The sequence below is a fragment of the Pristis pectinata genome, chromosome 1 (genome assembly GCF_009764475.1).
Source record: "Pristis pectinata isolate sPriPec2 chromosome 1, sPriPec2.1.pri, whole genome shotgun sequence".
Lineage (NCBI taxonomy): Eukaryota > Metazoa > Chordata > Chondrichthyes > Rhinopristiformes > Pristidae > Pristis > Pristis pectinata.
This window is the reverse complement of record NC_067405.1, coordinates 73,617,518-73,632,290: the sequence shown is the minus strand read 5'-3', so window position 1 is coordinate 73,632,290 and position 14,773 is coordinate 73,617,518. Positions and strand designations below refer to the sequence as shown.

General features: G+C 46.6%; 1 protein-coding gene across 2 annotated transcripts in view; it reads right to left on the bottom strand.

Annotated features, from left to right (window-relative positions):
- The window catches only part of nrp2a (neuropilin 2a), an 89,444-nt gene that overhangs the window by 23,126 nt on the left and 51,545 nt on the right, over nt 1-14,773 (bottom strand). For both annotated transcript variants that reach the window (XM_052028750.1, XM_052028753.1), the window contains exons 8-11: nt 11,685-11,829; nt 10,425-10,783; nt 7,630-7,774; nt 1,397-1,513 (exon numbers count right to left, since the gene is read on the bottom strand). In XM_052028750.1, coding sequence (XP_051884710.1) covers nt 1,397-1,513; nt 7,630-7,774; nt 10,425-10,783; nt 11,685-11,829 — 766 coding nt within the window. The remainder of the gene's footprint in view (nt 1-1,396; nt 1,514-7,629; nt 7,775-10,424; nt 10,784-11,684; nt 11,830-14,773) is intronic.

The window sequence follows — 14,773 nt, the reverse complement described above, 5'->3', positions numbered from 1 at the left end:
GAGAGATGGAGTTAGTACAGTGGGAAATAGGGGAGAGACAAAGCACTGACCTCCCTATCCCACCTTCCAGTGCCTGATGGAGGGACACTGGGTCAGAGGGATGGCCACACCAAGACTTGCCCCAAATGGGGCTGGGCCACCTCACAAGCACAACAGTCCCCATTGTGTGTTTTCCTTTATAACTAAGTCACTTGCCCAGCCTGCCTTCAGCCCTGTGCTGTTTGCCATCACTGACAGAGCCGATTCATTCTTGGTGATGTCCACTCAGGATTCAGAGAGGCACCAGGCAGACAGTGAGGTGGTTTGGCCCAGACACTGATGGGGAGAGAGGAATGGGGAGCTGGAGCATGGATCTGTGCTGGAGAGGGTGTGGGGAAGGAGGGGCCAGGGAGATCCCAGGAATGCAGCGATTACGGTGGACTTGATGATAACAAGGAGGGAAGCCAAGGAGAATTTGCAGGCGGGAAGCTTCAGTGGGGATTCTGAAGATGACAGGTTATTGCTTTTCTGACACTGTTTGTGGTTAGGAGCATCACTGGTGTTACCCCCATCCTCCTCACTCACTCTTGCCATCCAGACCCTCTTCAATCTATGGTCCCTCCTGCCTCCTTTCAGCCACAGGGATTCCCAAGGCCCACGGTTAACACTGAAGCGGACAACCCATTTCCTTCAGCATGTTGGTCTTCCAACCCTTCACCTGCCACAGTTAAGGTCAGAAGTGGCAGGTTAGGATCCTGTACACAACTTTTGCATTGTAATCTCAGACGTGTCCCCAACTCACTCGTTTATAGGGGTTAGATTCAGCCCATTGTGTTGGTGTTTCCCTGACTGACAGAATTATTGGCTAGAGTTTCTCTGAACTTTTTCTCTAGCCTGGTGGATATTGAAGTTGGCTGTGTCTTTGGACCACTGAATATGCTGAATGACTGGCCCAGCATCTGTCTGCAGTTGCTAGGTTCTTGGACCTGCTTTTCTTGGTTTGTTTGGAATACTGGCCTGGGCTCTTAGTTTGTTGTTCCCCTGGGCTATTGCCCAGTGTTACTGTGAATGACTGGCCCAACGCTACTGTGAAGGATTGGCCTTGTTTCTCTGGTTTATGAGTAAACATTTCTCTGGATTATTGGCCTGTGTAGATTATTGGCTCGGTGTTTCTCTAGTATACAGGCCAATATTTTACCAGACTTTAGGCCCTGTGTTTGTCAGGATGCCTGGCTCATTGCTTCTTAAAGACCTGATCTGCTAGTCTCCAGCTGGCACTATATATACAAACCAGAAGGAGCTACTTCATCGTCCCTTTATTTCCTGCCACCTTCTGCAAATAGATGAAACTAATAAATTTGTAGCTAAGGCATCAATGAGTTTTTTTGTTGTGATACTGAAATGTAATATCACTCACCAACAACGTGAGAGCCGATCATACACGCGGGGTCAGCTTCATCCACGCAAGGAGCCTCGGTAGCATTCTCCACACCCCACTGTGTGGACACAACCGTGGCAGCGGACGTGGTGGTTGCTGGAAAGACAGAGCATTCTTGGTGAGCTCGTTGTCAACTTAACATTGTATTTCTTCACAGTACTCAAAACGTTTGCATGTTCTCCCTGCGTTTGCACACAGGTTTCCTCCGGGTGCTCCAGTTTCCTCCCACATCCCAAATATGTGCAGGTTGGGAGGTTAACTGGCTGCTGCAAATTGCCCCCAGTGTGTAGGTGAGGGTTAGAATCTGGGCGGTGTTACGTAGAACACAGAACAGTATAGCACAGGAACAGGCCCTTCAGCCCACCATGTCTGCATTAACCATGATACCAATCCAAACTAATCCCACCTGCCTGCACAATACCTGTATCCCTCTATTCTCTGTCTGTTCATGTATCTGTCTAAGTGCCTCTTAAATGCTGCTATTATATCTGCTTCTATCACCTCTCCTGGCAGCGCATTCCAGGCACCTACCACCCTCTGTATGAAGATCTTGCCCCGCACATCTCCTTTAAAGTTTCCCCCTCTCACCTTAAACCTATGCCCTCTAGTATTTGACACTTCCACCCTGGGAAAAAGACTCTGATTATCTACCCTATCCATGTCTCTCACAATTTTATAGACTTCCTTCAGGTTTCCCCTCAGCCTCCGACACTCCAGAGAAAACAATCCAAGTTTGTCCAGCCTCTCCTTGTAGGTAATACTCTCTAATCCAGGCAACATCCTGGTAAGCCTTTTCTGCACTCTCTCCAAACCCTCCACATCCTTCCAAAGAAAACAATCCAAGTTTAAAGAGAAAGTGGGGAGAATAAAACAAAAGGAATTAATGTAGGATTAATGTAAAAGGGTGCTTAATGCTTGGCATGGACTCAGTGGACCCATGTTGTATCCCTCTATGACCACATGGCTCAGAGATACCTTGTCAAGAGGACGTGCTATGGTAAGTGGAAGGTTCAAAGGTTTCACCACAATGAACACAAGGAGGAGAAGGGAGGAGAGAGGTAGGGAGGTTGAGAGGTTTATGAATTCCAGAGGGTGTGGCCTAAACATGGCAGCCAATGTTGGACAAAAAAAAACTGGGAGATGTTTACACAGCTAGAATTGAAGGAACACAGAGATCCCAGAGGATAGGAGGAGGTTACGTCAATGAAAGAATATGTACTTCAATCCATCATTGTTTGCCAACTCCCAGCATTAGGATTTCTCATTTTGATTAACCTTTCTGAAAAAGCATTTTATATAAACCCAGCTTGGATCTTATACTTAATTATATTATAATAGCACCCCGACAAATTGATAAATGATCGCCACTTTGTAACAGAGTGAAACTCTTGCAAATCTGCTCGACGTGAAGTTGAGTTACATAAATGCAAGTGTTGTTAGGAGACAGTTATTACACACAAAACAAAATCTGTGACTAATTTAAAAAACAATGAACTCTGTAAAACATCTGAATTTATATTTAAGATTATTGTGCCTGGTCTGTGTCTGAACTTCAAGACATGAAGGGTGGAAGGAATTAAAAGATCAGTTAGTTTTCTGGATAATGTTTACTGTTTCACATTAGAACAAGGTTATTATAAATATGAATGAATCTCTTTATTTCAGGGTCCAACTTGGCGTACATTCAAAAATTGTCTGCACCAAATAATTTCTTGATCACAATAGCTTTTTAAAATGCCTCAGTAGCCTTACATTAAATCACTGCTAAAAGCCAACTCCTGCCAGTTTCCCAGAATATCTGATCTGAGTTCAGTAACAGAGGTTACACATCCTCATGAAGCAGTCAAAAAGGAAATACAGAAGACCGTACTGACGGACTAAAGGACCAAAAAGCCCAGGCTGACACTTCAGTGCCAGACTGAGAACTCCATTTTCACAGTTATTGTCTTTTAGATGAAAGATTTTCATATTTTCTTATGACTTAGGAGGAGGCCATTGCGCCCATGAAATCTATGCAATCCCATCCCCCCCACATTTCCCTGTAACCTACTCCCTCTGGCATGCCCTTGAACTCTCCACCCAGCTGTACCAGAGATAATTGACAGTGACCACTGAGCCTGCCACACGTTTTGTGTGTGGACCTCAGCAATATTATCGGACAAGTCCCCAAGCTGTTGTCCATAGAAGGATGGAGGCCTTCCTTTCCAAGGAGCAGCCAGTGAGAAGCAACGGATCGAGCGTTTTACTGGGCAGAGTTGAGAGAAGTCCAGTGGGGCCCAGGCAAGTCCTTCAGCTGGTGGGAATTAGGGTTTGCAGGGCTGGTCAGAGCTTCTGTTGGGAGTGTGGTGTCGGGTGATTTCCACCTCTGTGGAGCATTGGACATTTCAGGATTGCCAGGGAGGGGTGGGATTGGAGCTTGGGAAATGAGGCTGGAGTCTATCAATGGATCCGTAGCTAGGGATAGGTTGTGGGGAGCAATGGGTAAATGTAAATCTTAAGGCAGAGAACCCTTGCGCTGGACACATCATCCACTGCCAGGTAAAGCTGGGTGCTTTCAGCAGCATCTGACCCGTGTGTGTCCATACCTGTGTGTGTGTCCACACCTCTGTGTGTGTCCACACACCTCTGTGAGTGTCCATACCCGTATGTGTGTCCACACCTCCATACACAAATATATCATATGTACAGCAGCCACAGAACAAAGCTTATCACCTTTTTGACCTGCACCCAATAGGTTTAGATTAAATTCCTTTGAATAGGGCACAGATCTCTTATCATAAGTGAATTCCAGAGGGAATTTTTCAGCCATTCAACCCAAGAGGTCTAACCTAAATTTCTGCTTCACACAAACACTTCCTAGCTCTCATTTAACCTCAAAACTGAGACAAATTTGTATCTCTTCCTCCCTCATGGACTTATCTCAACTCCCTAAATGCTATTCCCTTCCACCACTATGGACACCATCGTGTTTCATTTTATCACCACACTCTGAGCTTCTCCTGAAATCCTTGGTGGGTTTATCAGTGACTATCTTATGCTGGTGATTCCTAGTTTGAGCTCTCACCTGCAGATATGCTTATCCCATCAAATTCCTTATAATTGTAAAGATCTTCTCTCAACTTCACTGGGAATTAGTTCGAATCAGCTCAATCTTTGCTGTGTCCTGGAATCATCCTTGTGAATCTGCCTCCTAACTGCTCTGGAGATAATATATGGAGGAGAAGGCGCTGCGAGTTTGGTACAGCCCTCACACTTTGCACTTTAATTGGGTGGTTGGCTGACAGCTCATGGCATTAGCGCAGGGCAGAGACCTTTATAAAGGGCAGCAGGCGGTGCAGCTGCCTCACAGCTCCAGTGACGCGGGTTCAATGCCGACCTCGGGTGCTGTATGTGGGCAGTTGGCATGTTCTCCCTGTGATCTCTTGGATATCCCCGAGATGCTCCAGTTTCCTCTCACATTTCAAAGATGTGGTGGTTGGCAGGTTAATTGGTTACTGCAAATTACCTCTCCTGTAGGTGGGTGGTAGGAGAACCAGGGTGGAGTTGGGGAGACTGCAACTGGGATTGATTATAGAGCTGGGCTGAATTGCCTTGCTCCATGTTGTAAGAAAATATGGGAGACATTCATACTGATGGGGGTCAGAGGGTTGGGAACTGAGGGAAGGGAATGCAAGAAAAATGCAACTCAGGTTGGCCCAGGTCATCGCTTGCTCAACGTTATCCCAGAGCACGGATCCAAAGCAATGTGGATCCATGTTCAGGGTTTTAGCCGGGCTGTGAAGTGATCAGGTCCTGCCCTTTAACCGCAACTGAAAAGAAACAGAATTATTGAGCGGGGGGGAAGGAAGGGGATTCAGAAGCAAGAAGTGGGCGCAGAGGCATAAAAGAGAAGAGGAGGCAACAGAATGTAGACTAATGAGAGAGAATAAAAATAACTAAAGAGAGAGGGAAGAGGATGAGGGTGCGGGTGGGGATTACTCCGGGATCTGAGGAGCTACTATTGAAGTCTCACAATTGAGCACAGTGCTGTTGTCCAGAGTAATCAGCAGCAGATGGCGGGGAGTTATCGCTAAAGGCTAATTGAATGAAACCACAAGGCAGCGCCGCGTTGCGTGTGGTGCTGCTTTCATAACAGAATGCAGGAACAAACAGACTGCCCTCACAGATGCCCCAGCTGCAACCTGTCACAGTTCAATAGCCCACTTGCTGGCTGTGGAAGAAGTGGCCTGAGGGGAGGAGGGAACAGTGACTGGTATATCAGGGGTGACAACAGGGCTGGAGAGCTTGTTCGTGGAGTGCCTAACCACCTCCCTGTGCCTGATTAGGAACAGACCCTTTCTCATGATGACTTCCTGTACTGGGAACCTAGAGCCAAGTATTTGAGATGTAGTTTTCGTAAGTACTTCCCCACACCCAAACATCTGGTGAGCAGCCCTGGGGCTTAAACTTCACTGCCTTTTTTCTTCCAAGAAAAATGTCAATTGCCAATTCATAACTCAGCTCGCTGAACTTCAGAGTAAGTCATCCAGGGTAGAAAGTTGCTTTATTTTGCTTTTGCTAAATGTGCAATGTAGTAGCAGCTGCACATTTTTCTCATTTCCAGTACTCCGTTCCAAAGAAGTCCATGGAACCAAATTTTGGGAGCAAAGCAAAACGCACCCACTACTATTTTGCATGTTTAGCAGAAGCAGCCAAAAACAACTTCTGAGTCCACCTCCACCATTCTTTTTAAACCGTTGGGAGATTCATTTCACACACAATTTCTTTGAAAAGTCTTTGCATTAATCAAAATGTAGAATCACGGAATCAGTGTGGTGTAGGAGGAGGCTCTTCGGCTCATTGAGACCATACGGGTTCTTTTCAGTTCTATTCTCCTGCTCTTTCTACGCGCCCCTATGAATTACTTCCTCTCATTAACCTATTAAATCGTGAAACTCCTGGTTGACTCTGAATTACCACTTATTACCACCAACTCAGCAACTCTGTTTCTAAAGATCATTTTGGAAGTATTTTTCACAAGATTACTTGGAGTGAGAATGCCACATTATTGTGTGTGTGGAGACATAGGAGGCCGCCATAAGTAAACAGTCCACAGCCGATTTTCTCTCTCTCTTTCTCTCTTGCTGTAGTGTGACAAGAAAAATGACGTGTAAGTATAATGAGAGTGACTGTTTAAGTTTATCCAATATACTGAGTCAGATTTATGCTGAGTAAGGTTACGTGTAAGTATGACTTGAGAGTGCGAGTGCTGAAGTGTGTGAGGTGGTGTGTGTTTTGAGTGCATGTGAGAGTTCGGCAGTGAGTATTGTCGGGAGAGAGTACAGCGGGTGAGTTGGGTTTACGATGCAGTGAGATTATTTAAGTGTGTGAAGCGCTGGGAGTGAGATCGTGTCTGAGTACCATGTGTAGGATTGTTTTCAGGTGTGTGTACTACCGTGAGTGACTAGTGTTGTGCACCAAGAAGTGCGAGATTGTATCCCAGGTAATTACATCGCGTTTGACGAAAACTGAGCTGTGTGAGTGATCCTGAGTGTGCAGGAGACTACAAGGAGCTAGAGTACTTGTCGGTGAGATTCTGTAAATATGTGACTGTTATCGATCAAGATTCTCGTCATTTCGCACAGATGGAATATGTCAAAGTTGTAAAATGTTATTTGTGGCTTAACCTGGGGCCACTTGTTAGTGCTACTTTGCCAGGCAGTTGCAACCACCAAGCGCTGTTCCCTGGGTTAAAAACATGTACACATTGTGCATGCATGCTGGCAAGCATACACACACACACACACACACACACACACACACACACACACACACACACACACACACAAGCATGTGCACAAACATGTACACATGTAAACACACATGGGTGAACACACACATATATGTGTGCACAGACACACACACACACACATGTAAATGCAATTGTACACATACACACATTCCAACACGTGCTTATACATACTCATATCAATGCACATCTGCAGAAGCAGGCATATGAACATACACATTACAAACAAGTACAAAAATATGCAATTAAGTGCAAGCAAACACATGCACAAATGTAAATGCACACATGTAAACATGCTTGCATAAACACATGCAAGCACATGTACATGTGCAAGCACACAAACACATACGCACACACTCACACACGTGTTATTCAAACAGCAGTGTTCGCCACATTTCTCAGGACATTTCCCTGATGCACCTACCCAGTAAATCACAGCCCTGCAATTCGAAACGCATCCCAATTCCAGCAGGAGACCACCTCTCCGGATACACTCGGACAAACCGCGCAGGCACAGGATCAAACCGTCGGATCTCGGGAGTGTCGTAGTTCATGTTCCCTTCAAACATCTAAGGAGGAGGAAGAGAAGCAGATTAAGGAAAAGTAACCAAAGCACCACCATGAGACTTTGTGAAATAACTGAATCTCCTGTTGAATGACGCAGTGTAATAGGTAGCACCTGGGCTGTAAAGAAAGACCAGACCTGCTTTTGTACAACACCTTTCATTAGTTCAGGACATCCCAAACACTCTACAACCAATGAAGCAATTTTTTTTGGAACGTAGTCATGGATACAATGGAGGAAGTGGCAACTAATTTAACCAATTTGCAATGGAATAAATGACCAGATAATTAATTGGCTGGGGATGGAGGGGTTGAATATTAGTACCCAGGGCACTAGGTGAACCCTCATCACTTCTGCAAAGAAGGTGGCTGGGTATATTTGGTTTGTGCCGGGGGGGGGCAGAGGAGGTTTGGTTGAACATCTGAAACACCCCCTTGGTGTGGCCCTGGAGTGCCGGCTTGGACCAAGTCCCCAGGGCAGAAAGGTCCCTCCAGTTTTCAGGCTGATGTTTATCCACGGCGAATAGCCAACATCACCGAAGGAGAAAGATCTAGTGATAATCCGATTGCTTTATGTGGAGCCATCGCAGCAGAGACTGCACAATGAAAAGGCTTTCATTGCTTGGAAAGCACTCTGCCGCATCCTGGGGACACAGAGGTCGCCAGAGGCATGCAAGTCTTTCCTTGCTGTCCATCACTGTTCCAGGTGGAGGGTTTGCAAACATTATCAACCGCTCTGGATATTAGACTTGCCACAAGTTGGAAGTTAAATCAATAAGCTGGAGGTTGAATGAAAACAAATTTTATAAATGATTCATTAGCAAAAGCCAGGCAGTCACAAGGTTTATTCCTCTCCTCTGGTAACAAAAAGCCTTTCTTTTTAATTGCGAAGGGCACTTTGCTGCTTCCTATTTGAATTCCTCCTTTCAATTCTCTCAGCGACCATGTCCCCCAGTCAGAATAACACAACGTAGCAGTCCATTCACCCCTTTAGGACTTACTGGAGTCATGAAGGTCTTTTAGGAGAGCGATCCTATTAATCCCACCCCCTTGCATCTTCTCCTGCAAATTTTTCCCCCTAACACTACACTTAATTCCATTTTATGAGTTTTTCTTGATGCTTCTCTTCCACTCTTTAAAGGGCACCTTCTGTTTAATCTCTTTATATCTCACCTGAGGAGAACAACCCCAGTTTCTCCAACCTCTCGACAGAACTGAAATCCCTTAGCCCGGGTTCAGCCCCGGTCAGTCTCCCTTGCACCCTCTCCAAAGTCTTCACCTTGTGCAGGCCAGGTCTCTGCACTTCCCAGCACATTGTGAAAACACACTCCCTCAATTCCCAAAAACAGCTGTATCTGCCCCATATCGTTGCACGTCGATTTTAAAACCCAACATATTATTTTAATTATTATAAAGAGGTAACATCACTCAGGTTAAGATTCCAAGTTGCCTCTTCACTTAATGCTCAAATTACTTGAAATTAATTTAATTATGAAGTGCTTTGATAGAGTAATTAAGGAGAATCTGCTTCCACTTGTAACAGGGTTGGTAACCAGATGACATAGATTTAAGATAATTGGCAGATGAAGCAAAGGAGATTTTTTTTTTGATCTGGAATGTGTTGCCTGAAAGAATGGTGGAAGTGAATTCAATACTCCCGAGGCACCAGAGTCAGATATGGGATCCAGAGACTACCTCTCCACTGGGAACCAGTTAATTCAGCCATGATGAGAGATGGACCATAGCACTGTCCTTGCATTATCCCACTAAGAATCGCCAGTGAGTTGCAGGGAGGTCAGAACTGGCTGCAGTTCATTTTCCAGCAAATGCTGTCTATTTAAACAGAATTGCTATACAATCTACTTGGTGAGCAAGCTAAGTCTATTTTAGAACAGTGAGTTTATTCAAAGAGTTTCTATGAAGGACCACAAATAGAACTAATACTGAATTCACAGCAGAGTCTTCTGATAAACATGGGATCATTTTTTCAGCAAAATGCAGTGAGTGGAAGATAAAGTTTAATAATTCAAATTAAGTCACTCACAGCAGGCCTCCAGATGTGATTGGCAAGACATAGGTCCCAATCATTCCCTCTATAAATTATCATGTCATTGTGTGTCTTTACTGGATGGGCATGCATGCACATGCACATGTATACACACACGCACACAAACACACACACAGGTACACACATAGTCACACAGAAGCACACATATAACCACACGAACATACACATGCATACACATCCACAAGTGCACAGAGACACATGCACATGCATAAACACACAGACATAAATGCACACAAACACACACACACACACACACACACACACACAGAGGCACCACTGACAGACACACAGATGTACACATGTACACATACATAAACAGATACACAAACACGGACACACAAAGAAACACTCTATACCACAGACACACACACAGATGTACCCCTACGTAGACAGATACACACATACACAGACACTCATACAGACACCCCAACTATGTCAAAGACACTACTGACACACGCCCACACAGATGCACAGATATACACACACAGACACATCACTGCTATACCATAGATGCACAGATACATGGATATCCACACACACACACACACACACACACACAGCTGGAAGAGGATGGGGATGTGCTGTACCTTGTGCCTCTGCCCTCCGGATTCCTTGACAAAGGTCCAGTTGACTCCGTTCATGCTGTAAGCCAATTTAAACTTGCGCACAAAAGCCTTGTTCTCCCCGCTCATCCCGCCGTCCACTGACGATGCTCCTCGTGCCCCCTGGATAATGATGGCACTGACCGTCTTTGGGATGGGCAGAGCCACCTGGATCCACTCGGTACCGGGCAAGGGGTGTGGCTGCCGCGGGTACCAGCCAGAGCGGCTGGCAACAAGCCGGGCATTGCCCGACGACCAATGATAGTCCCGTGTGGAGGAGGCGGTGATCTGTGAGTCAAGGATGAGCCCGGAGACCATTCCCAGCATATCGGAGCAAGGTGCATCTGTTAGAAGAGAGGAAATCTGTTGGATCCTGTGGAATTTCTGCAGCCTCCATTGGCACAACCCTCCTCAACCCATTTACATCTCTAAGTCATGGCTAATTATGTCTTCCTTATCTCCATTACCATCTCCGTCCCTGCATTTCTCCAGGAATTCTGCTTCCCTCCAGCTGCAGCGTCTTGTGTATCCCTAATTTTCCTCGGGTCCACCACTGGTTAGCTGAAGTTGCAGCCACAAGGCCACAAAACTTTGTACATTACTCCTTCCCTGAAGCTCTCCGCCTCTCTACATTCCTTAAATTGCGCTGTCAAATCCATCTCGTTACCAGGTTCTTTGGCCACCCCCTTGTGTGACTCTGTTGTCTGATTTACGCTTTCGTGAGGCACCTCAAAATTGTTCACCGTTAAGCGCACTGGAGAAATGCAGTCTTGGTTTAAGTCGGGGCCCTCACTGAGAAGATACGTCTGGGAATCCAAACTGAGCTTAACTTTTGAGCTTTTCGCAGCTCGTGGGCTGCCTAGCCTTAGGCGAGTGACAGCCTCTGGAAGAGATACAATACTGTAACTCTCCCAGAGGGGCTGACAAAATGAGGACAGGAGATCCTGTCCATTCAAGAATCCCCACATCATTTTGTGACGCATTTGCTTTGAGTTAACTCAGAAAGAAAATCTGGAATTTATGATCTTGGGAGATTGCAAAGTGATTTACAGCAAGGAAGTGCCTTCGAAGTTCAATGCTGAAATATCTGCCTTAGTGATGTTGGCTACATGGGATAAACATTGGAGGGAACACCAGTGCTCTCCTGGTTGAAAGATCACTCAGGGTTAGGAGGGTGGGGGGGAGCACTGGGAGCGTGGGGGTACTGGGAGGTGGATAGACAAGCGTCTGGAGGGGGCAACCTACTTGTAATCTGGCAGCCATAGACTTCAAAACGCATGGAGATGCCGTTCGTCCAGACCTGGGGCCTAATGCGAACGAAGCGAGCCACGACGGGCGGCGTCAGTGTGTTCAGCACCACCTCATTACCATCCGTGTTGGCTGCAAATAACTAGGAGAAGAAGTGAATTGCGTTAGTGCATGTTAACGGGTGCAAAGTCCCCTTTTCCTTGACCAGCTCTAAATGCAGTGAGTCACGGAGTCATGCAGCACAGAAACAGGCCCTTCAGCCTACTGAATCCGTGCTGATCCATTTACACCAATCTCATTTTATTCTCCCCACATTCCCATCAACTCCCTCCCAGATTCCACCACTCACCTACACACTAGGGGGCCATTTAACAGCAGCCATTTAACCCACCAACCCACATGTCATTGGGATGTGGGAGGAAACCAGAGCACCCATGGGAAACCCACGAGATCACAGGGAGAAGGTGCAAACTCCACACAGACAGTGCCCAAGGTTGGGATCGAACCCAGGCGAGGTTCCACTGCTGTGCCGCTCTCTGAGAGAAATAAAGATAAAGCTGGACTTTCATCTTAGAAGCAATGCAGTGATGAAAGTCCAGCTGACTTTTCCCACCCTTTCTGAAGAGACATTCCCAAGGAGATAGTCCAGGCAGGGCGTGTTCAATCAAGCGCCAATAACTTGTCGCTTGCAAACTCGGCTCCCTCAGGTCCAGTTTGCTTCTTGTTGAAAAGGTGGAACAAGGAGTCAGGAATAATGGGTGCGTCTCGTGTACAAAGAAAGCTTCAGCAGACGTCATGGCAAGGATTTTGTCTTGACGACAATGGTGAGGCGGCCAGCACTCCCCATTATTATTGGAGTTAAAGAAACAGTGCGCTCCAGAGGACGCACACACAGAGCTCTGGCTGCCCCTCCTAAGGTTGGTGGGTTGGTGGAGATGGGGGTGGGGGTGGGGAGTTTAGGGCAGATGTTAGGAAAGTCGCATGACTGGTGGGAGTGGGATGGTACAGATTGATGGCCTGAGCTGGGGAAATGCAGGAGATATCTTCAAATATTGGTCTTTCTGTGCATCTCCTATTCACTGGTAGTGGATGAGGGTCCCAATCACTTGGGACAGGAGGTTCCCCAATCACTAGAGCACTCCTGATTGTGGAATCCATTGCGTGGAGGAGATCCCTCGATTGTGGTGGAGGGCGGAGGGGGTGGGGAATAAGTGACGGGGAAATGTGACGGGGGGTGTCCAATGGTGGTTGGAGAACTGGCAGTGATTGAGCTGAGTGGGTAGTGGTCAGGACGGATTAGATGGTGTGGGTGGGGGGGAGGGGTCAGGTTATAAAGTGGGGGGGAAGCGGGGGAGGGTTCAGAGGTTCCAGTGGTTAGTGGAGGAAGTGGCGAAGGGTTGGAGGCTAGATGCTAACCAGCTTTTTGGGTCTGGAAAAGTAATCCTTTCCTTCCCCGTCCACTGACCCACCAGCAGAAGAGTAAAACCACCAACAGAGATTGTTGGATTTCTTAATATATAAAGGGAAGGGTTATGGGGATAGATCAGGAAAGCTGAGCTTGGATAGAAGATCGGCCATGATCTTGAGGAATGTGTATAATTTATGCTTAGCTTATGTTTCACTTGTAAATGCTTCAGCCTCCAACCCCTCACCACTTCCTCCACTCACCACCAGAACCTCTGAAGCCCCCTTTATAACCTTCTGAACCCTCCTCCCCAACCACACTATCAAATCCGTCCTGACCCCTACCCACTCAGCTCAATCACCGCCAATTCTCCAATCAACATAGGACACCTCCACTCACTTATTCTGTTCCCCCCCCCCCATATGATGCTTTGTGCATGCGATGCTGCTGCAAGTAAGTTTTTCATTGCATCTGTGCATACATGGACTTGTGCATATGACAATAAACCTGACATTGCCTTTGGCAGAACCAGCTCAAAGGCCCCATATCCTACCCCTGCTCCCATTTCTTATGTTATAAGGTAAGATAGATAAGATTTCTTTATTAGTCACATGTACATCGAAACACACAGTGAAGTGCATCTTTTGCGTAGAGTGTTCTGGGGGCAGCCCGCAAGTGTCGCCACACTTCTAGCGCCATCATAGCGGCGCCAACTTCCTAACCCGTACGTCTTTGGAATGTGGGAGGAAACCAGAGCACCGGGAGGAAACCCACGCAGGCACGGGGAGAACGTACAAACTCTTCACAGACAGTGACCGGAATTGAACCTGGGTCGCTGGCGCTGTAAGAACGTTACGCTGACCGCTACACTACCGCACCTGCCCTACAAAATACAAAACTTGTTATATTCTTAACAGTAAGAATCCTTTCCTCTATCACCAGGGGATGGAAAGTTTCCCAGTTCACGAGAGGTTACCATCCTTAATTTTACTGGGTAGGCACAAGCAATGGGTGACCACAGGAGTGATGGGAGAGTCAGGGCAGCAGAGGGGGGATCAGCGTAAGTTGAAGTGGTTGAAATGGGCTGTCCAGCAGGGAGTTGCAATTTTAACTGTTCACCCACTCTGCCCCGGTTGTAATCCCATCTGCTCCTACCAATTCACCCCCCCGCCTAATAACCCGGCAGTCGCGGCTTGAACAAAACAGGCGAGTTGAAAACCCATCGCTTAATCTTCAAAACACCACCAAATACAAGACGGATTTCCCAACAGAGGATCAGAGCACAAGTGGCTTCCAGAATGCGCGGCACACGTCGTGTTTTGGCTGCTGTCACCGATGATTATGGGGGCGAGTTAAAGAATTACAGCCAGCGGTCCCAGTAAGAGAACGAACCTCGCCTCTGCTTTGAAGGAGCAGTTATTCAGGCTTGGTCCTAGCAGGCAGGGTGAATATAAATGGACTAATTATGCATTTGAATGCTGCTGGAACTGATGAATTTAACTTACAACTCTAACCTTTCCAGCATAGTACCTCTGGGGATGAAAGGAATTCAAGGAAATCTGGTGGAACATTAGTCTTATTCAAGTGAACAGGGCTGAGGTTAGCCAGCAGTGAGATTTACTGACTTTTCCTTTTGTTTAAACTATAACTAGAATGTGGTGCACAGGAATTTTCCATTAGA